Source organism: Hippoglossus hippoglossus, chromosome 3, assembly GCF_009819705.1.
Source record: "Hippoglossus hippoglossus isolate fHipHip1 chromosome 3, fHipHip1.pri, whole genome shotgun sequence".
Lineage (NCBI taxonomy): Eukaryota > Metazoa > Chordata > Actinopteri > Pleuronectiformes > Pleuronectidae > Hippoglossus > Hippoglossus hippoglossus.
This window is the reverse complement of record NC_047153.1, coordinates 21,061,967-21,087,772: the sequence shown is the minus strand read 5'-3', so window position 1 is coordinate 21,087,772 and position 25,806 is coordinate 21,061,967. Positions and strand designations below refer to the sequence as shown.

At 41.4% G+C, this 25,806-nt stretch overlaps 1 protein-coding gene and 1 long non-coding RNA gene across 2 annotated transcripts; one reads left to right on the top strand and one right to left on the bottom strand.

The window, feature by feature from the left end:
* The first annotated feature begins 586 nt into the window (after nt 1-586).
* loxl1 (lysyl oxidase-like 1) lies at nt 587-21,607 on the top strand. The gene is made up of 7 exons (XM_034580978.1): nt 587-2,131; nt 7,075-7,183; nt 8,615-8,752; nt 15,908-16,064; nt 16,472-16,567; nt 16,992-17,107; nt 19,300-21,607. The coding sequence occupies exons 1-7, from the start codon at nt 985-987 to the stop codon at nt 19,304-19,306; spliced, it is 1,770 nt and encodes a 589-aa protein (XP_034436869.1). The 5' UTR covers nt 587-984; the 3' UTR covers nt 19,307-21,607.
* On the bottom strand, nt 20,321-22,069 carry LOC117758961. The gene is made up of 2 exons (XR_004613394.1): nt 20,968-22,069; nt 20,321-20,874 (listed from the first exon to the last, which is right to left on the bottom strand). It is a non-coding gene; the product is annotated as an uncharacterized LOC117758961 (long non-coding RNA).
* Nucleotides 22,070-25,806: the final 3,737 nt, after the last annotated feature.

Genomic DNA, 25,806 nt, shown 5'->3' with positions numbered 1-25,806 from the left:
CTACCACACAAACAGACAATTGTTTTGAAGGGCTGACATTATTTCATTGACATGAGTTCATATCAACAGAGACTATATTCAGTTTCTTTACTTATTGTTTGCAAATACCACACACATGACTTATCTCAACAACGCCTTATGTTATATTTTACCATAGGATGCAGTTGAAAAGAAAAGTGTTGTGTATTGTGTGAATTGCATCAGTGGATCTCTGGGACAGGATGCCCCTGTTACCAATTAGGTAATTTTCCATCTGCACATGTTTATTGTAACTGCTAAAGGTTTAAAGGAAAAGCAACGAGATAACAAGCGTTTGAACAAAGTGGAAAAATCAGGTTCATGGTGTTTGTGCTTGTAACAAGATGAGCAAAGAATTCCAGCCGTTGAACGTGAGATGTTTTGTACAGTATGACTGAATGCCTTCACAGATGGTAATGTTGACTCTGGAGCTCTGGCTGCTGCAGGCCAGGAAACATCACTAGCACTAGGGCCATGTGAGACCACTGTTAAAAAAAAAAAGAAGAAAGTTTGAGATTTTTTCACAGCCCATTGTAAGCAATCAGGCAAATAGAAGCTTGCAGTCTTGTAGTGCACAGGCACTTCTTTTCAGAAGGCAGAGAGCAATGCTCAGTCTACTGACAGGCGAGCCAGCAGACCGACAAGAATTCAGGACATATTCTCATAGCACTAACAGACGGTAACACCACCAGTGGGTCTCCTGAAGCCCACTTTGACTCTCCTGGGTGTGATTGCTCCTGACTGCACATTCATCCTCGTCTGTTGCTGGCAGTGAAACCCTGCAGATGCACTCAACCGCAGGCCTGCTTCTCAACCCTGCATCTGTCTCAACACTCGCTCTCAAGCTGTGGGAAGACGACCCGCATGTTTTATTGACACAGCTACAGGTGGTTTGAGTTTTAGCCTCTGGTGGACTGGGAGGGTTTTTTTTCCAGTGTGGTGAGTTGCGGTGTCTTTGGAACCAGTATGTTGTCTACTGTTGTGGGATGTTTGGTATTCACCCTGCTGGGCTCAGGGCAGGCTCAAGTTGCTGCACAGAGCCAGGGCCAGAGTCAGGGCCAGAGTCAGGGCCAGGGCCAGGGGCAGGACGGCTCTGCCACCCCATGGAGGCAGGTGATTCAGTGGGAGAACAATGGCCGGGTGTTTAGCCTGCTTAACAGTGGAGCTGAATATGTCCCTGCTCGAGCAGGGGCCCAGGACAGAGCTCCCAGGGTGGTTGTGGCAGATTCTCATCCACGCTCACCAGGCAGGCCTCAGGGAGGTAATGTCCGCCGACAGGCCCCTTCAAGAGGGTCCTCTGAGACTGTCCGTGGGCAGGCAAGACATCCTTTTGGCTTTGGGCAAGTACCTGATAATTGGAGATTAACTGCAGGCAACACAGGTGGGAGCCAGTTCCAGGGATCATCTGCCAGTCGCTTCAGGCCATCCACAGGCTCTTCATCCTCCTCATCATCATCCTCGTCTTTCTCTTCATCCTCTTATAATTTACCATCCTACCCACAATACCAGTTTCCTCAACAGACTCCCTATCAACCAGTGCCTTATGACCCTAGTTATGTGGAGGCACCAGTCAGGAGCTATGAGCCTCCCTTTCAGCCTGTTGGTGGTGGAGGATATCCCGTTGGAGGATACGGTGTTGGCCAGGTTTATCCTGGAGGAGGGTATGCAGGTGGTGCAGCCCCAGTGCTCCCTGGCTCCCCATCCGATTTTACTGATGATGGCTACCGTTACTTCCAGTCTTACAGCTACGGGTCCGTTCCTGCGGTTCCTGCAGTTCCTGCGGTTCCTGCGGTTCCTGCCGTTCCTGCACGTGCTGCACAACCACCATTCGCAGATGGTCTGGACCGCAGATACACCCACAGTCTCTTCAATGAGGACACGGCTCCTGCTGTCCCTGCCCCCATTCCCAACCAGGCCACACCGATGTTAGTGGACAGGAATGGACCGGCAGTGCAACCACAAATCAGGAGCCCTCAATATGAGCAGTTTCCTCCATTTGGAAGACCCCAACCTCCTTTCCTGCAACCCATTCCTGCAGGAAGAAGTTCTCCAAACTCTGCCGTTGAGAACCCCAATATGAGTGTTGGAAGTGTGTACCGGCAGGAACAGATAGGTACAGTACACTTGGATATTGGTGAACTAACACAATGTATCCTCTATTTCTTATTTTGTTCGGGAAGTTTTACCAAATCTTGAAAGCCTGTGACACATGAGACAGTTGATGCTGATTTTGAGGAATGTGTTATGAAGCACTTGAAATATTTTAAATTGCCAGGGGGGAAAATGGAGTGAGTTTATTTGTAGGCATTCACCAAAGGTATGTCTTATCTTTGAGGCAGATTATCAAGGGACCACTATGTGATCTCTGTTAATGCTGAGCATATGAATTCAAAATATGTCGAAACCCAGGAGTCTGGAGAGCTCACAACCCTCCTCAAATACACAGCTGCATGTTTCTCACTATACCTCTTTCATGTCAGATATATGAAGTAATCAGAATGAACCAGACGCTCAAAAGTCTGCCGTGTATTCAGTTTACAAACAACGTGAAGTGGACGCAAGGTTCATCTTTTCCCACATGCATGGTTATTAGAACCAGGTGTTGGGAGAGCCCTGCCAGTGTAGAGAGAGAGCGCACACACACAAACCCCTGTGTTTTTGTGAGGGAGGTTCTGTTCTGTAAGAAAGAGGTTCTAAGGCGTGTGGAGTTTTGCAATAGTGGTGACCTCATAGTGGGGCTTGTGACGGGGTGGTGGGGGTGGGCAGTGGTTGCCTCTCGGGTTTGAGGACAGGGGAGAGGAAAGAAGGGGGGGGTACAGCTCTTCACCATACCCTGAGGGAGAACATGGAAAGTCCCAGTAACACGTGGGGTCCATTGCTTCAGCTACAGGAAATCGAAGAAATATTTAGGCAGAGTTATTTGGAGGTGGGGGTGTGTGAATGAAAGTGTTGAATCAAGTAGTCACATAAAATCTTTCTGTAACAAAGCAGACAGCTTCTGTAAAGCTATTAGCCATTTATCAGGAGACGAGGACCTCTAATGAAACTCTTAATTATGCAAATTTAGATTTTCTGTTGTGATCTCTGTTGTGCCTTGCAAACACCATTTATTAGACTCTATAGAGCTGGGAGCCATTTATACAGCACAGAAAGCCAACATATGTGCAGATGCCTTGGTGCTCCCTGTAATCATTGTGATAAGGATTCAGCCGTTGGGAGCTGTTGAAGAGTTGACATTTTTATTGCACTGCCTCATGGCACAGAAGCTATGCCAGTATTGTAATAACCACGGTGATCTACAAGTTTTAAACTGACTAATAACAGAGGTTGTATAATACTATCTTAAATATATTGTTGTGTGGTATCAGAGGCAGTAAGGTTCAGGAGGCAAATATCAAAATAAAAATCAATTTCCGTGTCCAGACTGCTAATGAAATAATCTGTCAGTTTCATCGTTGTTGCTACTGAGTACATAGAATTAGGGTATGGACTTAGCATTTGTGGGCAAGCATGGCAACAATGCAGATAACTGCAGTAATTAAGTTTACGACCAAAAAACAAGATTCATCGCATAGTTCCATCCTATTCCTTGTGTAACCTTCATAGGATACAACATGTAATGTGTGTTCAAAACAGATACACATTTAGACCATATGTAAAAATAGCATCTTCTGGATTTGGCACCAGCCAAGCACAACAGCCAATGACCAATGGGGACAATGACCTCAATTCATATGGATGGTGTGTGTTCAAAGGTCAGGGTCTGCTTTAAGCATCAAATGCACTTTCATGAAGGTTAAAGAAAGATGTGGTTTTCAGTAAATGTTGATTGTCACATTGTGACTCAAGTCCCTGCAGATGTTGTCTGTATTAATGCAGACCTCGAGGAACCAAATCAATTTTTTAGTGTTGACATTTCTGTAACTTGATGAATTAACATTTCCTTATTATGTAATAGAAAATGTAATCTGAGTAGCAAGACATTTCTCCTCTAAATATATTTCATGTTGCAAGGTAGTTGAGCATGAAACAACAGTTGTAATGCAAAGATCGAAGAAGTGGAACAGGTGCTCCTGCAGCCATGCTTCATTTTGATTCTCTCTAAACACCTTTTGACAGTCAAACCAACAAAGATCATCATCAGTCTGATTTGCTAACACATTGGGTGAGAGGCACGTCCAAGATGCTGCAGAGTGGAACCGGACCGAGCAGCTTTGGTGATGGTGTGTTCTCTGAGTGGGTTTTAGTTTGGAAAGCTACAGTGATGCGGTGGTTTTGTGAGTAATTAAATGGCTTTAATGAAGTGACCTGGCAAAGATTGGTTTAAAACGTCTGCATAATGGCCAAGCTATGCATCTTGCAGCACATCGTCATTTCATGTCACTCTTTGTTAATCTCACACTCCCTGACAAATTCAGCAGCATAGGTCTGAGTGATCAGACTGTAAGTGGCACTGAGTAATTCATCAAGGCAGCAGCGAGGCAGCACCGGTTATTTCACTGAGCAGTTTCATATCTTCAAATGAAAAAACATTTTAGTGTGAAACAATTTCGGATATTGATAATGACAATGATAATAATAAAAAATAAATTGCATTTATATATCACCTTTCAAGGTATCCAAGACAGCTTTACAGGAAAAAATACAATAAAAAAGAATAGATTAAAATACTTTACACTTATTTATATTGATCCATAATATGTCAATTGACCACCAAAAATCATTTGGTTGATAAGCATGAAAATAGATGCACTAGTGTTTATTGTAATTACAAAAGGTAGAGTATGAACTGTCTGACAAGGGAAGTTGTGAAAGTATTGATGATGTGATTTCTGTTTTTTCATTGTGAGATAACCTCGATAAATTCCAATCTGTCAGTCCTCATAGCTCAGAGCTTAAAGCAGGAGCATCAAGAGAGGGAGCCCTCGTGTCTTTTACGACGCTATATTATGTAGTTTAAAAAGACTGGCAAGATCCACTTCCTTCCCTCTGTGCCCCACTTAGAGTGTAATGTGTGGCTTTGTCACATGCTGTCGAGAGCTGATCAGCTTTGGCTTCTCAATACATTTTATCTCTCTGAAAGAGACCCAATTTCACATTTCAAAAGATTAGAGGGCAGAGAACAAAGCCTTCTCAGGGAGAGCGGCGGTGGAATTGAGGGTTCTGTTGGAAAACCTCAGCGTCTCACACTGGTCTTACAGTGTTTACACGGTCTGGCCCAGGAAGCTTCACGCTGTCCTATATGTCGGCCTCAGAGAGACAGCTGTCAGATGTGATGTTTAACCTACGCCCGCAAAAGGCAGGGCCCTTATTTAAACTTGCAGCTGGGGAGGCAAGAATCACCTGGTTGTCAAAAGCCGGGAATGAAAAAAAAAGGGATACTTCCTATCTGGGTTCCATAAACACATCATGAATAAAGCCCTTCATGTTTCCTAAAATCAAAGATAATATTGTTCAGGGCAGAGGCTAGAAACTAAAGGATGAACATCATTTTCATGATTATGTTAATGCTTCCAGGCTTAGAGGTCAGATGGTTCGAGTTTGAGTTGCTTGAACAATCGCACATTAAAACATGTCTGGCCTTTATGAGCTGAACAGAGAGGGGCGATAAGCCATGCCAGAGACCCCTGCTGGCAAGGCCTTTGTTGGGAATGAGATAGAAAGACATTCAAGTTGACAAGTCAGTCCTGCTTTTTTTTTTTTTTTTTACTTGTTCCTCAGGTTTTCCGACAGACTTGGTCAGCGGCCCACTTTAAAAACTGGAGTAGTGTGAGATCACTGTTGTTTTACCATGGCACGCACGTTCTCCGGGTCTGTGTCTCTGTCTGGCTCACTTGCTGAATCACCTCTGCCTCTCTCCATCTCTGCATCTCCGTCACTTGATCGCAGAAAGCAAAGTATGAAAAACACTGGCTGCATTACATCAAGCCCTCCTGTGATAACTTGGAGATTTAGCTTTGATATTTCAAAGTTTTGCCTTATTCCCAACAGGTCCGGCCCCTGTGGTTACGACTTATCATGCTATGTTTAGTATGCTAAAGTTTAGTCTGAAATAGCACATACATGTTAAAGTTGAGTCGTGAAGGTTTCCTCAAATGATAAAATATATTTGGAGGTCAAACAAACATATTGTTGAGTTGATGTGTTTTCAAACTAAAATGTAGTAGTATGAATGTAGTCTTCAACTATTGGGAGGTCCAGGTTTACTATGATGTTCTCTAACCCTGATCACCCCTGTCTGAGAGGCACATTTGCAAAAAGAATCTTATTAAAAAAACATGATAATAATCTGGAATGCAAAGTGATTAGTGGCCAATGGCGTTCTCTGACCCAGTCTTGAACTGCAGGCCCTGTCACTGCATCATCACCCATCGAATCCTCCATCAGCACCACCATATATATTTCATAGCTTATAAAAAATTGATAGCAAATGTGCGGTTTCAGGCTGGAATGCAGAAATTAAAAGTTGACATGTCGTGACAAAAAGATCAGTCATTGACAGTTGGATTATTTTAGGTCACTTCGCCATGGAGGTTATATTTTCACCCCTGTCTGTTGGTTAATTTCTTGTAAACAGGATTACACAAGAACTACTGAGCTGATTTTCACAAAACTGGTGGGAGAATGGGACATTGACCAAGAAAGAATCCATTAAATAACTGGGTGGATCCAGACAATGGGGCAGATACAATGATGTGTTTCTTGACATTCTCCCCGATTTCCCAGAGCATAATTCATGGATCATCATCCAAATAGAAATCCAGATCCAGCAGATTTAAATGTGGTATCTTAAGAGGACTGTTGGGACTTGGTGGAGGTGCAGTCTGTTGAGAGCCAGTCTAATTGTAAAGGAAATCATAAAAACTGTGCTATAAATACATTTTATGAGCTTATTTACTTCTATTGAGGTGTTTAAGTAATTACACTTGTTTTGTTTTTTTTCAAAGAAATCTCACAAATGTGTGTGAACGAACTGCTGTTCTCCTTTGTAAAAAATAAATCAAAGTTGTGATGGTCAATGACAGTATAGGCTGAACAGTCTTTCTATCTTTTCAGGTTTTCCTGACCTGGTTCCTGATCCCAATTATGTGCAGGCCTCCACATACATCCAGAGAGCGCACATGTATTCTCTCCGCTGTGCTGCGGAGGAAAAATGTCTGTCAAGGTAAACTCAATTCTGGTCGCCCTTTACTGCCACGCATTTATTTATTTATACATTTCTTAACTTTTTCAGTGGGTTCATTCTCATGTCGCAGCATCTAGAATGTTCTTGGCCCTACAGGTTACGTTGTCAACAACTGTTTTCATTGTAATGGTTTTTCCTGCATCTTGAGGGCAGAGTTGTGGCTCAGTGGTTAGATCCATCCAAAAATATCAAATTTAGGTCAAAATAGCTTCACATAACCAGACCTATCTCCCCAAAACTGTCGTAGTGCAGGAGAATGGTGTGGCTGCACCAATTATCATTCCTTTACAGGGGATATAAGTGCTCAGTATTGTTTGTATTTATTTGACCAATCACAACTGTCTTGGGGGACATTAAACCCAGGATGCATGTTATTACATTGGCTAATTCTCTGCAAATGAAATTCTCATTAAAACAGTTAAAGACATATGTTGACTTAGTGGTTGCATGATCCAGATCTTTAGCAAATTTTGAAGCGAAGGGGATTTAGAAATTTGTAACAGGCCAGTAGGGGTGTGCTTAATCTGCCTGAAATAGGTCCTGAATGGCAGGTTTTTACCCCTTGTCTACATCTGGTGAGTCGGACAAGTAAATTGGAAGCAATAAATTGTGTTTCCTGTCTTGCCCTCTGATAGACTGGTTGCATGTTCAGGTTGCACTCTGCTTCAGTACTTTACAAATGTTTTATGAACTGCTTCACCCTTTGAGTACCTTTGCCCAGTGAATGAACCATTCACAATTCTAAAATAGCCCAAAGAATTATATCCATTCTTTGAAATAATATCTGAAAGAGGTCATGCATTTTGTTCACCAACAGCATAAGAGTAAACCAAAATACTAGTCACCTTCAGGGATCCAGGCTGCCTTTAGTTTCATTTCTCTGTGTCTGTGGATAGAATCCCCTGAGCCCCAGCCCTGGGCCCTTTGACTGTCTCCGCACTAAGGACACTATTGAAATGATGGAAGCGTGCTGTCCCCATGGCTGCTCTATTTGCCCTCTTCCCATCACAAGCACAGCCATCCCTCAAAGCCCTTTCATATCCTGTCTGAGTTTGCAGCAATCACATACAGATGGGCTGTTGTAATTTGACATACACTCGAATGTCAACAGCCACAAGACACACGTCTTACATCTTGGCGGTATTGAAGTGTTGTGCCTCCTTTTTCGCAAAAAAAAAGTGAGTGTTCCCTGTGTCCATGTTAGAAATGTCGAGAAATGGCTGTTATGTGTAAAATTAATTATTTAATAGCTATCCTCCTGCTTCCAAGCCTTTTACAATCCTGATCCTTTTTCTCCTTCCTATTCCTTGTCTTAGTTATGAGAAACAGACATGCTGACTTTCTTTTTGCAGCCACTTGTGCACTTTCCCCTCACCGTTTTCTTGTTTGTTGTATGTCTCTGCCATTCAGCTCTGCCTATGGCCCTGAGACCAGTGACTATGATGTAAGGGTCTTGCTGCGATTCCCACAGAGGGTGAAGAACAAGGGCACTGCCGACTTCATGCCGAACAGGCCACGTCATACCTGGGAGTGGCATAGCTGTCATCAGTAAGTGCTTAATACAAAACAGATTTTATCCTATCAGCTTGTCAGGCTTTACTCACAATAATATCAGCTGCTGTGGTAACCAGGGAGTCAACAAGCACTTCTTTGTCAGTCTGATTTTATTCTTACACATTGTATTTTTTATGTCTGTACATATGGGCTGGTACATAACAAATAGATGGTTGCTGTTTTTGGTTATATAAGTTCTAAAAGTTGTAAAAATCCTGATGTAGCTGTTGTTAATGGTGAATTTGTGAACAATAATGTTCTATGAATAATATTTAAATAATCTACTGAGTCATGATAAGTGGTGTTTTGCACTTCTTGGTCCAATCAGGAAGAGTCAAGACTATTTTTTTTTTTTAACTCTACATCCACCGAGGAAACAGCAAGTAGAATAATAGGGTGAAAAAGCAATTCAGCTTACACTTATTATCTTATTGTGCGTTCATGAGGTGTTGGAAGGAAATTGGTTCCAAATTGGCATGAACGCCATCTCAAGTCGGAAAACCTATGTTGGTACACAAGTTGCAGGGTTTTAACATCATCACCTATAAACCAATAAAGCTTTAAATAGCAGCTTTCAGGACCTTCCAAGGAGCAAGTGAATGCACAGATATAATTAAAGGTACATTATGTAACTACTGTGTTTTTTTGTACAAGTATTGTCATCCCACTAACTTTAGAGGCATAAAGGCAGCATTAATAGCTAGATGTCTAAACAGCTGGGACACCAACATGACACGGTATTCCATGGCCCGCGATGGGAAGGTGAAGTAAGCTTTAGATTCAAACTGGAAATGGAATTCATGAATTACTTTGCTGATTTAAAAGACTCCATTCATTTCAGTTCAAAGATCCATAGTCACTCTTCATAGTTTGTTCACTTTTTTTTGGCCGGACCACAACGGTGAAGTCAGCCTTGGAAATGCGAATGTCCCCGACAGAACGAGTAACTGACTGACTGATGAAGCTAGAGCATTTGTCAACTGATCAAATATTTGAGTTTCCACATTTGCCGCTGCTTTTTTGAAATGATTTGACATGAACAGTTTCCATTACATCTTCAGGAAGGGCTTTATGATACTTTTAGCGACCAAAGTGTTGGCTTTCCCCTCTGTAAGCATACCTGTGTCTGCCTCTTATTAAAATTGGCAGGCTTGGAAGCAACTGCTGGTCTTAATGGGCTGCATTTCAGTAACTATTTCATACTTAAATCTTACATCTTTTGTCTGCCAACAGCAACAGAAAAAAACATGTAAATGAGAGAAACCTCATTGGGAATTTGCCTGTATTGAAATAATTGGATATGTGACTTTCATACAGGTTTTATTTACTTTCCATTGAAGGGAGTTGTTTTTTAGCATTTCAACTATGTCTTCAATTTCGCACATTGCTGTTTGAAACTGTTTGAACTGGTCTTGTTCCTGAGCTAATCAGTTGCATCACCTTAAGTGAACAAATAATAAGTTTATGGTCCTTAATGGTAGGGTTGGTAAGTAGTCTCTGATTAAATACAATTTTCGGGGGAAAAAAAAGAAGTGTCTGTGGCCCTTGCAGGAATCATTTCATTCTGACCAAATGGAATGATTGGCTGGTGTACCTGTCTGTAACTAACCGACCTACCTGCCTGCACACATGAGCGGAGTCTTCAGCTGCAGACATTCACCACTGAAGCAGAGACGATAGCCATAAGCTTCTAGCAGTTGTCAGGCAGTGCATGTTCATGTGTTTTGAGGGCACAGCTTAGATGACAGGGCTGATGAGGGGGTGGGATGTATCAGTTCTATATTTTCAAATTGTAGGCTGCTCTCGCTTACCACCCTAGCTCTAAATATGTACCTCTGTTCATTCAGTATGTTGGTAGTCCAAGCTGTCACATTCAATTCAATGCAAAACTACCACATACAAGCAGTGAACCCAGGGTTAATATCTCAGCAGCCACTTATTACTGACATAAATATCAGATCAGATGTGCCCTGTCTCGCAATGCTAAGGAATGTGAATCCACACCAAGATTTAACTGGGTCTTCCTTGGTCCATTTTTCATCCTTCCACCAAGTTTCGTGGAAATCCATTCTGTTGTTATTGTGTGATTTTGCTTAGAACCAGACTTTAGTGAAAACATGAGTGAAAACCGTCTTTAGCGGAGGTAATAAGGTGAGTTTCCAATGATCCACTGCTCAAAACTACTGATTCAGTCTATGACAGCAGTGGTTACAAATTGTTTTTATATACAGTGATCACCTCTAGTTCAAACTAACTGACCTTGTATAATACAAGATCAGCAGTACTCACCCTCTCATCACTGGGAGATGACTGTAACTCAGCCCTCATATTCCCAGCTGGCCTCATTATATCTAGTGGACACTAGAAGAAAAAAACGCTTCAGCAGCAAATGAGTTTGGATGTAAGCCCTGGTTTATAAAACATTATAGCGTTTACTTGTCATTTCTCTGGTGATAGCCCACCCCCAAAGGCGTAACCTCGGCGCTAACGTTTTAAATGCCTGGGTTCACTGCGGGTTTGCAGGGCAGTGGGAGTCCTCTGTTGAAGTGGAGCACTGTGAGGTTGTTGACTTTGAAAGTTTGCACACAGTATGTTTCATTATGCGGCTCTAAAGGGGGGGGTCAAACCTATGGAGTTCATTTGAGAGTCAACCACGCGTGAAATAGAACAACGGGTCGATACACTCTCGAATTCCACTGTACATGAAAAACGACGATATTAAACGTTGTGGCTTTGATCAATTCAGAGAGCAGTTATCTCCCTCTCTTATTGTGTCTTCCTCAGTGGACAGACTTTAGTTGGTTTAGCCGGAGCGGCAGTGGCTCAGATCGAGCAGCTCTGTGGGGACTGCTGATGAGGTGATTCAGAGGCTATCGTCATTGTTTTATGACATGATATTCCATGTGGACTGGCCTCTTATCACACTTCCAGAGAGTCCGCCCGTGCACTGACGCTTTATTGTACCAGGCTCTGTGCTCTATACTGTCCTCATCTTGGAGGAATGTTGACTGGCCGTTTGGAGATTGGCAGTGTTGTTGCTGTCTGACATCGGTCTGCATTTACACAGCAGTTCCCAGGGGGCAGAAAGCCAAGGATAATCATTCCACGGGCTTGTGTGATCAGAATGACAAATCAATCCATTCCTCCTGTCAGGCTGTGACACCAGATCACACAACTGTTAAGGTATATGGGTTACTGGGACGCAGCGTTTGGTTACAAAGAAATCTCTTTAGGGGGAAGAAAATCTCGAGCTCAGATTCTCACAATAAACTTCCCTGCCCCACATTTTTGGCGAATAAGCCGTGTGGTTGACAGCTTTGCTTCTCACTACATTCACTCTTGAGCATTAGAGGAAGGGAGGGGAACAGCATCCTCTTGTGTATCACAGGCTGCGAAGATGATGGAATATTAACCAATATGAGGAAACAGAATTCCACATCGACCTTTGTTTTCATACCAATTAGTGTGGGAAGCATGACCGTAATTGAAATGAACTTTTATTTTCTACACATCAAAAGTTATTCAAATAGTTCTTCATCTTTAACCCCAATTTACTACTCAACTTCATTAAATGTAGAGATAGTAATCTGTAGATAGTTATCTTCTTTGTTGAAATTCTCCTCACGTCCCGATAGCCATCAATAAATAAAGCTGTCTGGAAAAAAGAGAAAAAAACAATGTCTGTGGCCCTTCCAGGAATCTGGACCAATATTTTAATTTGGTCCAACTTAAATGGTGTACCTGTCTGTTACTAACCAACCTGCCTGCCCTTGCTCTTATTTGGTATGACCAGAGTCTTCACAAGCCGTAGAGACAAACACCGCTGAGGCAGGGACGATAGCCAGAAGTTTGCGAGTGAGTTACGGAGAAGTGAGCTTCTAGTAGTTGTCAGACAGTGTGCGTTCATGTTTTTTGAACGCTAACCCTAACTTTAAGCTACGTGACTTTTGTTAATAAAGATCATGGCTGCTGTTTGTGCAGTTGCTTGGACATACATATTCTGATTGTACTTCATGAAAGAAAAACATCAGGCAAAGTTGCGTAGTTCTCTACTGTAGTCTGCAGTTTCACAACCGGAATTGTGATCTGAGCTTGTTTGTTGCGACTCAAGTAGAAAATGACTCACGTCTATGAACACGACCTGGAATGTTTAGTACATTACGATTACAAGCTTTTCTTGTTAAGTCCTTTGTGTGTTCTTCCAGCACCACATTCTCTGTAGCTGACATCGCCAGTGAGGGAGAATCCAGGAATCCAAGGAGGCCGGGGAATTTTTTCCAGGCACCTCGTAATCCAGCTCCTCCCATTCCCACTCTTTTCCTCTGCTTCCTATACTCCGTCTGTCTGTTTCACACACACGTTCACATACTGTAGATAATCATCTCAAAATTGCCAGTGTAATGAATGCCAGGTTCAGGAACACAAAGGCCCTCCAGTTCCCTCCCTGGTTTGTACAAATATGTGATTGTATACACTCAATATGAATGTGTCTATAAAAGTCTATGAATGGACATGGATCCATACATTATCATGTCAACAAATACAAGAGAGTAAGTTATGCCCACAGTCACAGTAAAAATGTGTTCGGCCCCAGATAACATCTGCCAGGTTTCTACCTGAGCATGACTTCTAATTGGTTTCCTCTCCACTGGAAAGAACGAGTCCTTGAATGGTCACTTCACTTCATCAGTGGAAAGTACCCACTTTTCCATCCAGGTCGTCTTTCAGTCTTTAATGACTGTTCGAGTTAAAGCTGTTGCAATGTTGAAACATGGGCCATGAGGTAACGCGAAAGGACAATATTTATATAGTGTGAGTTAGTCCGACTGTCAGAGAGCCAGTGCTTACCTCACCTGCTACAACGACTAAAGTCAACACCACTTAAGTATACTGTATGGCGCCATTTAAGAGTCACTGAAGAATGGAAGTATACCTTTCAGTTAACCCAAAAAGGTTTCTTTAAATCTTGTGTTGTATAATTTCATTTGGGCGGACCCCCTCAAGAACATATTAACGTTGTTATTTGGATCAACATTTTATGGAGGATTTGCTTTAAATCTAATCGTTACCTCCAGCAATGGGGTCATTTGTTTTTACTTTGTTGTCTGTCCGTCTTTTAGTTAGCAGGATTATACAAAAGCTACTGGACGGATTACCAAGAAACTTAGTGGAAAGATATGGTATGCAAATGCACCCGCATGAATGTCGCTCTCATGCCACTATTGATCGCAATAGATCTGGAGTGACAGGTACAAAGATTAAAAGGTAAGATAAAGGTTCTCACGAGATGAGAGAGAACATTATACAAGAATGTTATAGAAATAATTCCAGGACTTGCTTCTTTCTCTGGGTCTGCGCCAATTTTTTTTCCTTTTCCAGTGCATTATCCTTCAACCAAGATTCTTAGAAATCCACTCAGAAGTTGTTATTTAATCCTACTGCCAAAAACTAACAGACAGGGGTGAAAACACAACCTCTCTGGCAGATGAAATTAAAAACATGCTGTCAGCTGTCAAGTGCTGTCAGAACTTAAGAAATCATTATTGTGCAAACTCTTTGTTGTTTTATCATAAGTAACTTTGGTAACAAGAGGGGAAATCCCTTTATTGGACATGATGTTTGTATTTTCGTTTGAAAGGGGAACATGCAGCCTTCATACATTATTTGAGAGTAGAAACCTCATTAAACTAACATGTAAACACTTCAAGGAATTCCCAATTGGCAGCTGAGATGTTACCTTCTTATTAATGGTTGTGTTGATTTCAAAAAGAGTGCCACCGTAGTGTGTTCACATATCACAAATCTGACACCTGGGGACATGCCTTGTTCATACCACTGGGATACTGTATCCCGCTATTAACAAGGACTGACAGTTAATTAGATAAACTTGTTTTACAATTATATGTGCCCTGAATTTTTTTCTGTATGGGTTGAGCATTATGATACATACAGTGCAATACAACAACAGTATGCAATCTAATAACCCGATACAAACTCTTTCCATAATGGCCATTGAGTTAGATAAACACCTTTCTGAGCTTCATAAACCTTGGATTTATTGTTGAGCTGCTGTAATTAGATTGCAATAGATTTTGCTATCTGGGAATTCTCAGTCTTATCGTACTGTCTTTGTTGCGCCTGTGACAAATTATGTCATAGATAGAAACCTGATAGCCATGCTTCATATTCAGTGCTGCTCCACAGCCCCCCCCCCCCCTACCCAAGGCCACGAGATTTGTGCCTGTATTTACTCACTTTATAGCATATCTCTCACCCGAAGTGTCATACTGGAGAAAATCATTGTTTGCTCATACTGCAGGGTAATTTCTGCCATCTGTTAACCAACACAGTTTCTGACCACATCGCACAACTTGCTAATATCTCATCCACAGTGCACATTCCCTATAGTAATCAGAATCAGGATTTATTGCCAAGTAGGTTTACACGTGCAATGAATGTGCTGTGGTGTGTTTGTGCAAGGATATATCTAAAAAAATATTAAAATAGGAAACAATAAAATATGAAAAACTTATAAGCACCAGGGAAGGAATCGTGCAATACCTGGTAAATAAACACAGAGAATGGACTGTGTATAGTACAGTTGGTCCGTTATTGGCCACGGGAAGTTGAAGTGTCATCAGTGCAGTCCAGTGATAGGCTCCCGGGCCTTATTCATGGGGCCAGCAGCAGTCGGGAAATCACTGTTTTTGTGGCTTTAGGTTTTGGTCCTCGTAATGATTTTATTTTGGCAAACCTGGCTGCACACGCACACACACACACACACCTCTGATATGAGCTAATTAACAACATTCATACATCATTAGTGTGTTAATGTTGTGCTTCAGCTATACTTTATCGTTGCCATTAATTAGTATCCATTGTCCTTTCATATTTAATGATGTTTTCAATCAAGGTGCAGCATCACTTACAAACCTGTTAACAAATGAGTTCAGCAGGTTGAATACACAGACAAATGCACTTTTCTTTTGAAATCCACATGTTAACGTGTCATTACAATATAATGTTTAATAATTGATTAACTTCCTCTTGATTATTGTTGAAAAGGCAAACTTGACACATTAGAATAACACTAGAGTAAGCTTATACTCTTCTGATTGTTGAACTCGTGTCCTTTGATCACTCTGACAGGCACTACCACAGTATGGATGAGTTCAGCCATTATGATTTACTGGAGGCCAGCACTGGCCGTAAAGTGGCAGAGGGGCACAAGGCGAGCTTCTGTCTGGAGGACACCACCTGCGACTTTGGTCACCTGAAGCGCTACGCCTGCACCTCTCACACTCAGGTAACACAGCACACGGACACATGAGAGGAAATTGGGTCAATTGATTTGGAGGCTAATAATAAATGTGATTGGTTGAACTACAAACGAAAAACCAGAAGGCTTCCTGCCCCGAAATCTTGTCCCTCAGCTATGTATTCTGCATAGTCACATGTTGAATCTGTTAATTGATATCATTTTTTCACTACATGCTTTATCGACAACATGGTGATATCCTTCCACTGTGGTTTTGCCAGAAAAAACTTTTCATTACATTACAACAGTTTAGTGCAACTAAGGAAAAAGTTAGGTTAGCTAGAGGTGGATTTATTCAATATCCTGCCAGTGTTTGCTGACCTAATATGCCTCCTGTTTTTGGCTCAGATCAGTATACCTCACGAGTGTTTCCCCCACCACCTTATTTAATTCAGGGTCTGAGCCCCGGCTGCTACGATACCTACAATGCTGATATCGACTGCCAGTGGATCGATATCACAGACATCAAACCTGGAAACTACATTCTAAAGGTAAGAGTCTGTTATGTGTGGACATGCAATATTTTATATTAAAGCAAGTTTGTGTACAACACAGGGTCATGGCTCATGGAAGACAGTGAGGGTCTAAGCTACCAAAACAAATTGATCCAGGTTATAAAAGAGTTATAAAGTTCAGAAGTTGTTATGTTGCTAGTAATTCAGCATTCTTCAAGTTGCAGCATTTCGTGGCTCAGTGGCTCTGCATCCCCATCCATCACACTGTCTATTTTCATGCATATTTTATTTGGTCAATATGCTCGCAAGATGTATGGCAAGCACGCAAAAAATCTATTCACAATTGCATCCAGTGTTAGCTCTCCCAAATACATTCTTTTTCTGAAGCATCGTTGGGCCAATTATTTGTTTGTTGAGATTCATGGTGAATTGTAATTTGCTTTCCTTCCTTTGTCTCCAGCTCCAGGTTAATCCCAAATTCTTGGTAAAGGAATCCGACTTCACCAACAACGTGGTCAGGTGTAACATTCACTATTCAGGACGGTTTGTTCGAACAACCAACTGCAAGATAGCACAGTAAGTAACGTGGTTTGCACAGTTTTTTATCTCATGGTTAGTCATTGATTATTATAATGGCAAAGTTCTCAAAATCTGCCGTTAATGATTGATTTGTAATTGTCTTTTGATTCTTGGGCAATTTATAGACATTGTTCTTTTACAGAATTAGAACTAAAAGGCAAACTTGAAATCAGGGTTTGCGTCATTTTCCCACAAATGAGTTACAGTGAACCACATGACAAGACGAAGGCTAAATGCAGTTTTATGAAGTTCCTCGCAGTGTTTTGAATTACTTAGAGGACTTAATGGGTTCTTGGCTGAAATATTTGATGTCATGAATTATGGTCTCCAGTTAAAATGTAATGCCTCTGAAACCCTCATATTTTCCCTCAAAGGGACAAGGGCTGTTGAACATGATTGCACTCACAATTACTATTACATCCTTTTTACTATTATATGACCTCATATAGAGAGTGGGTACACACAAGCAGAACGTCAGTAGGTTCAAGTGCTCCAGTCGGTCTCAGTCAATGGTACTGTGAAATACAAATAATGGCTGCCAAAGCATTAGCAGGGTTCCAGAAAACTGGATATAATGGTTAGATTTGAAGTACTGTTGCCAATACAGCAATTATATGCCAAGCAGATACTAAGAGCTCTACTACCAGAGGTATTGCAACAGGGTAGGCAAAGCAGGCAATTGCCTCGGGCTCCCAGCTTAGAGGGGGCACCATGAATGGCTGATTATGACAGTCTACACCAAGGACAATGTTGTGAGAACCCTCTTAAATTCTATGATCAGCTATGTACAGGAGACTGCAAAGACGCTATGATTGGAAAGCGCCTAACGAGGCCCCCCGGTTTGATGGAGGGTCCCCAGGTCACTTGACTGGAGCCCCTGCCTAATACCATTATATCAGTCCTATATTTGACCAATTTCCTTATCTGAAAAAAAATCAAATCATCATTTATCCATTCTAATATGATTTCATTTGTACAGTTTGTTTTGACTTTCAACAAAATGGAAACGTTAGAATGAACATAAAATTATAGCTTAATATAGTTTAGTTTAGTTTACTTTAGCTTAGCTTAGCTTACATTTGAAATTAGATGTTGCCTTAATGTGTGTTTGTGTACTATTGCTAATTACAAAAGAGTGTATTGACATAATTTACTGTTTATATCATTAAATGAAATTACTATAATTAAATACAGTAGAAATGTCTGTAACTAGGCATGTCGAGCTATTACTCAACATAACACAGCCTGCATGAGGCTGTAGTGATACTCTGGTGTCTTTTTTACAACTTTGAAAAAACACTGTTCCACAACCAGAACTTATTGTAACCATGCCAAAGATCCTCTAACCTGAAGCGCATATTCATATTTTAGTCTAAATAACAATCTTTGTGCATAAATCAAACCAAATTTGACTATTCCACAACCTAAAATATGTGTTTATTATTGTCACCATGTCGATGAAGGCTCATTGCTGTTACTGCCATGATCCAAAGTCTTGTATCTGAGGGTTCAGACAAATGACCTATATTGGTGTTGAGGTTTACAAAAAACACAAGATCTAAATACCACAGTGTGGTAATCAGACGGATATAATCTCCAGTCATTAGCAATTCTGGCTAAGTAACTTACTTCTAATCGAAGTGACTGAGCAAACTTAATTTAGGAGGCTAATGTACCTCCATTTGTTGCCTTATAGGTTATGTTCAGCTCACATGAAAAAACTACAAGTAGTGAACTACAGTTATTATAACAAGAAACATTTATGGAACAAAATTAAATTGTCAAGTCAAACTCACATAAAAAATAAACAGCTAAATAGAAAAATAAAACACTTGAGGCAACAGAAGAGAGTTGGGTATCCATTCATATTTGTGATAATTACATTCAGTTTAGACAAGCCAAGCCCCTTACCATATGGTGGGGATAATTCACAATTGTGCACATTAAAGGGATAACAGTGTGTAAACACCAAGCTTCTTTAAAATGGTCCAAAGGGAACAAAAATGTGAACAGAGAAAACACATTGTGTGTAAATACAATGTTAAGCAAGATCTATGTGATATATACAATTTTGTTTCGGCTTACCTGTCACTGTATGTAAGTTACATTCTTTCATATTGTGTCAAAATCCTTGAGTGAATCTGGAGCCTTACATCTCCTCTGAGTGTTTTTTGTTGTTTATTTCACAGGTCTTGAACAGGCACTGGGAGGCTGCCACACTAGAGTGACCCTGATTGCTATTCCATTGAAATGTGAATGGAATCCATTTGTTCTTAGTTCATTGTTGATGTTGTTTGTCTCTACTCTTTTTTTGTTGCTGTTTTGTATCCTGCACCTGTGTTGAACAAGTGCTCTCCGGCACTGAGAAGAATGTCGAGGGGGTGAGGGTTATTAGACACACAATACATATTATACATCGATATCACAATAATGAACCAACAATTCAGATCCCTGCAATCGACAAACTATATTGCAACCCTATCAATCAGGTTTGGACACACATTAGGACATATTATTGACTGTCAAAGACAGCTTTACTGTATCTGCACACATTAATCTATACGCACACCCCCCACACAGTGGCTCTCCTTGAATTTTAAATAAAGCATAAAATTGTGCCAGTGCTGAAAGGAGTGACTCTTAACAGGTCAGGGCTCAGACGAAATCCCCCAAAAACTAAATTAGGAGACAAAGTCTTCTCAAGTGCATTCACCCGTGCAGTGTGGGGGCAGACAAAGATACCCAGTGACTCTGAAGAACTATAATGTGCTAGCTTTGTTTTTTGTCTTCACTGCCTCAGTGGGTGGGATACTGTGACTCTCTGGGCACATGCTGTTTAATGTTATGTTATCAGCAAGAAGAGGACAGCAGGTCCTATTTTCATTTTTCAGCCCCATCAAATTGTAAAGTCCGGATAAAGACGGACTGTCAATGCTGGGTGCTGCACCTTTGTGTCCCCATTCGTCCTTTCTTATTTCAGTAATACAGGAACAGGAAGCTCCGCTGGCAGAAAATGGTGCTTTCCAGAAAACAAGACAGGCAGTATGTTAACTCTGTGTTTACACTGTGTTTACACTGTCCTGGAGTCTCTTCTTCAACTACCAACACTGGTCAGATGGCACATATGTCATCTATACCTTTTGAAGAATGTATATACAAATATTCCACACGTGCATGACTTTAACGGTGGAGATTATTTTGTTGTAACTGTTTGTACTTTGTTTATCCATTCTGACCTGTTACTGTAATTTGTGAAATCTTATATATTTTCTTGATAATCTGAATTATACAAAGTGTATGTGTTATTGGAAGGAAAAAACACTACTGCTACAGACTTATTATTAATGCAGAGTGCCAGAAAGTCGTCTACCTACCTCTCCAACCGAGTGAGCTGTTGATTACTGTTAATTGTTTAGTTTCCATTGGAGAATCCTGCAATGGCTGTTTATGACAGCACACAGGAAACCTTCAACTCTACTGCCTCTATCAAAGTATACATGATCTGGTACAGCAGACAATGACGTACCTTTATTACAAACATCTTAAAGTCATAATCCTTAAGATTTCCGATATGGCTATGGCACATGACACAGGTGACACATTCCGTTTAATACAACAGTTCCCAGAATTCTACAGGCAGAGGAACAACAGTGTGATTTCATGCTGCACATGGTACAAAGTAGGCAGAGGAAGAAGTCGTTCTCCACCCAACAGAACAGGACACAGTAACAGGAGGAGTTGCAGTTGTAGTCAGTTGCCTGCAGCTCTTCATGTAACACCTCCCTGTCCTGGTCCTTTCTTACGTATTCCTTTCTGCAATATTTCAAACTGAGGAAATGCATGTGAATATTCAGAACCTGTCGGTGAGGGACAAGATACTGTGGCTGGAAGCCTTCTGGTTTCCGTGTATAGTTTGACCAATAACGTTTAATGCAGATTAATTAAAAAGCCAGACTGCGGACAACCAAAGCCTGCTCAATCTGCATTCATATGCAGCTAGCTGTTGATAGAGATTAGCCAAAATGTCGTTTGAACCTAAAACACCTACAGAAAGTATCACTGCTTGTGTTTTGTGTGGAGAAAAGTTTGACTCGAACATTGAACAGTGTGTGGCAAACTGAAAACAGAGTCCATTGCCTTTATCCCCGGAAGCTTATTTGTCGTCAGACAATAGCCAATGGTGTCCAAGATTGTTGTTAATCTGAGTTAAACAGTAAAGGATGATATCAGTGAGATACATTTACCAACAGCAGCACTGGAGTACTTGCCTGTACTGTTGTGTAATGCATATGGGGGCAGTTTTAATGGAGTTTGGAAATAGTGAATCCTGCCACTAACAATTACAGCGAAATGGGATTTGACAACATGACAATCTTAAGGATTATTACTTTCAGAATGTGTATGAATGTGATTACTAAAGCAACATTTCCCAGCAATAATCTGGATCAAACAACGACAAACCACCAACATTATTAAATGTGGTTTTTCATTCTGCAATTTCTGCGTTCTGTTTCTAATGTAGAATAGGCCTATTGCACCTAGTACATACATCTGTCATCTTGTACTGTAAAAAGTCAGTTGTTTAATTTGATCCACTCTGGTAGCTCACGATTAAACTGTACATTTGCTGAGAAAGATGCATCAACATGTGACTCTGACATCAAGTGGAACAACAACACAAACGTAGGTGACAGTTAAGCAGCATCCTTGACACGCAGTGATGGAATTTGTATTCAACACCTGTCAAAATGTCATATAGCCTACAATAAATGCATTTACACATCTGCTGGGCTCAGAGTGGGATATGAATGCTATTCAGCTTTCCTTACAGTGGTGGTTCATTCTCCGTATGAGACCACATCGACAGGTTTACGTAGAATGCATGTCAGTAGATCCAAAAGAAGTGGCAAATGAAAAGTGTGACAAATTATTGGGATCGTCTGCTCCATAGAAGATTAGGTGTGATTTGTTTAATACATTAAGGCATTTTCCCAGGTGCTGTGTGTGTGATTTCTTTCTACGCATTGGTTCAGGCATGGATGCAAATAAGACCTTTTCAAATATAGAAAATCACACACTGCATATATAGTAATATACCTACACACACCAAACAGTGGTGGAACCGGTGCTGTACATACACAATTCAGTCCCACTAGTTTTTATGCTGTAGAAGAGTTTCTGGCTGATGTTGAGATGCGTCGACGCTGACAAATATTCTGACTGGTTCATATTTCCATTATTGTCACACACTGTCACCACACAGCCACAGACCCATTCATCTCTGCAGGTTTACTCTCCGTGACATCTTGATTCTGAACATGACATGGAGCAGGATGCTGTGTTGCAACAATGCGAGAGGAGCTTGTGATGTTATCGAAACTAATGCATTGTTTACAGTCTTTCAATGCAGTTGCACACTTTTCATTATCTAATGGTACCAGTGACTTGAAGAGTAATGGTGATGATGTGTCCCACTGTCATGTGGAAATGTGAACCAAGGAGTAGCACTTGTAGAGTTATTACAAGCTTCAATCACACTTTGATGATCAAAAGTCAAGATAATATTGAGTCACTTCATCCAAGTGTAAACAAAAGCACAAACTGTACAGAAACACACTAGTGATATAACAATATGAGGATTCATCTCCGAAATAAAGGTGAAGAACAATTATGATCACAGCAAGATTTTTTTTTTGAGGATTACTTTTATGTTGCCTTCTCAATATTTTGCATTCACTTAAAATACTCTTGTTTTAACTCACGATACTTGTTGTGAGCTAAAACAATGCAGTTGTCCTGAGTACACTAATTGATTCCAAATTAGTCACATAGCAAAATTGTTTAAGCCCAGATTTGGCCCACACTGTCATCCGGCCCACATACTGCATGGAGTGATGGCACTTGGGAAGTCCACTCCTGTTTGGTAGATGTGGTCCACAAGTAAGCCATAGCAATACCGCATGTCAACTAAAGGTGCCAAAAGTGGGCCAAACTAGTTTTGTGCTATTTGGGGCATATTCTCCATTTGCCACATGGGCCACTTAAGGTTCACATCCAGATTGCACCTTGCTAACTTAAAGCTCACAGCCATTTTGTCTGGTCCAAAGAAGGTCAGAAGTGCCTGAAGTGGCCCACACCCAATTTATTACACTGCACGTGTCTGTAGTTGGGGAAAACAATCAATTACCATGGGTGTCAGGGACAGAATAAAACAATGCAGCTTATCTTAAAGCAATCGGGCTCAGGTTGGGTTCGGACACAAAAAACGGAAAGCCCATCGGGTTGAGGTCGGGCTCGGTCAGACAGAAAACTGCGACCTGAGCTGTACTCTTCTGCAGATGGCTCAGAAGCAATAGAAGAACAAAAGTATTGAGGGGGAAATGCAAAATGATTGCAAGGTAATGCAACATATATTTTGAGGTAACACAAAAGTATTATGAGAGAATGCAAAACATATTGGAGACAGCAGAGTAATCTTCAAAAACATTCTCTCCCTGACCCTTTTGGGGCTCCTCGTGGGAGGGGGTGGTAACAAAGTATTACGTCAACACAACATTGAATTGAAACTATTCCTAAAAAAGGGGTGAATCAACTTCATTCTGACAAATTCTTGGCAAAAAGTGGATATTAGCAGAGATAACATTTATACTCCATTTTATTGCTTTGCACTCTGCCCTGTACCTAATAAAATGGTAACACAGTGCAGATTGTGACTGGCTGGTGGAGGCATACAGCTGCGAGGTGGTAATTCTGCTGTGAAATATCCTATTTGGAAAAGACAGAGACATTCCTTGTTGAAGTATTTCCTGTCGCCCGGAGGAATGAGAATCCATTATCTGGTTGTTTTGATACGCAGTTCTCACTCTCATATTCCGTCCTAACAAAACTCTGACCCCAGTGAAGGGACTTCCTCTTGTTATGGGCTGTTTGTTCAGGCTGTTCACACAAAATCGGCCCATTCCAGCTCTCTGTGCCACATTGGGTTGCTTTGGGAAAGTGATGCGGTACGTGCCCGCTTTACTCGACTTTGACCATATGTGTTTATTGTGTTAATGTGGCTGCATGTGTGTGTTTCTATATGTTTGTTTGTGTATGTGTGTGAGAGAGACAGACAGGAGCGGGAACAGATGGGCGACTCCTAATGAGGGAGAAGACAAATGATACATTGAATTGTTTTTACTTAGAGGTAATACTTTTCCTAAAAACCACTGCATAGACTTTGCTTGTCATGTTGAAAGGTTTTCATTTTTCACAAGCGGGCCTCCGGTTCTACTTTCACATATTTTCATGCAATCTGGTTAAGTAGCATAAATTAAGTCTGATATTCATTCCTCAGTGGGATGCAACCCAGAACTGCACAATGTCCACCAGGAGCCGCTTTTTAAAGTGCTGGCTTTCTGTCCTTGTTGTTGGTAATGAAAAAGACGTACTACATTTCCAAACAGCAGCGTCTGCCATTTCTGTCAAAGCGGTCGAATTAGAGACATGTAAATGATTTAGGCCCATTTCTTGCAACAAATGAATATGCAATTGTATTTATCACAAATGTGCTAGGGGGTGTTTCCCGAGTGAATTCAAACAGTGTGAGACTCTGAATGGAGCACATAAAAACACCCCTAAGGGGCTGTACGGAACAAAGCCCGCCAGACACACGCTGTATCGCTGCGATATGGAATATACATGATGCACGTTGCCAGCAGTGCCAGCACAAGCATGGTACTGAGAAAGTAGAACAGGAGGAGGCATGAGGGACAAATTAACACAACTAGCAGCACGTAGCAGGAGGAAGTGTTGGTATAAATGCCTGTTTGATTACGAGGGGATTGTACGAGTCAGATGTTGCTGATTAGCTGGCAGGATGTGCAGCGTCATTGCTCTTCCCGATCCAAGAGTCAAACCAGGGTAAGATCACTCTTTGTATGGTTACACACTCTGCACTTGCAGGCGTGTTGTAATTCCCCTTGAATGTTGCAGGCCTTCTTTCATTCGGTGCGTGAGCTCTGCGAAACAGCTTGGCACCTGATCAAAAGAACATGTGACAAGATAGTGTGTTAGTATCCTGAGAAACGGGGAAGATGAGAGACTGCACACAGATCGGCTTGCAGCACGATAACAGCAAAAATCCGTTGCATATGTAAATACTTTGCTCTGGGCTGCAAAATGTTATGTCTGATTGTCGATAAGGAGAGGATCTGTCGGGAGAGCCAATAAAAACCCTCAAGACAAATACCCCCCCGACAACAAGTTGCATTTACTTTCGCAGCAAACCTATGTTAAGCAACAAGCATTTCACAGCTGGAAGCATCAAACCTAATTGAGGAAACAGATCCAGTGAAGTGGAGCAGGACTGATTAGATCTTCCAGCATTCTCAGTGGCCAGACGTCATTGAATACACAAAGCCCCTGCAGGAATGGAAGCCATGGGAGTTATGCTGCTGAAGAAAAACACGAAGAAACACCAGCTCTGTGGTTTGAACTTGTCAGTCATGACCAAACGAGGGCTGCAGGATGACGGTGGGCTATTACAGTTGTACATGCGCCTGTACATGAAAGTGGAGGAGATTGAACCTCAGGGATCTGTGATGGATATAGACAGGTTGTGGAGGGTGTTATGACCTGTCAACACCAACTGAGACTGATTTGTTCCTCTGACCTTTGAACACCCAAATCTAGTTAATTCAGTTAATCCTTGAGTG

Coding starts and splice junctions, on each gene's coding strand:
- loxl1 (XM_034580978.1), top strand. CDS start 985: ATGTTGTCTACTGTTGTGGGATGTTTGGTATTCACCCTGCTGGGCTCA. Junction 7,184..8,614: donor GAGGAAAAATGTCTGTCAAG/GTAAACTCAATT, acceptor TCTGCCATTCAG/CTCTGCCTATGGCCCTGAGA. Junction 16,065..16,471: donor CCTGCACCTCTCACACTCAG/GTAACACAGCAC, acceptor TATTTAATTCAG/GGTCTGAGCCCCGGCTGCTA.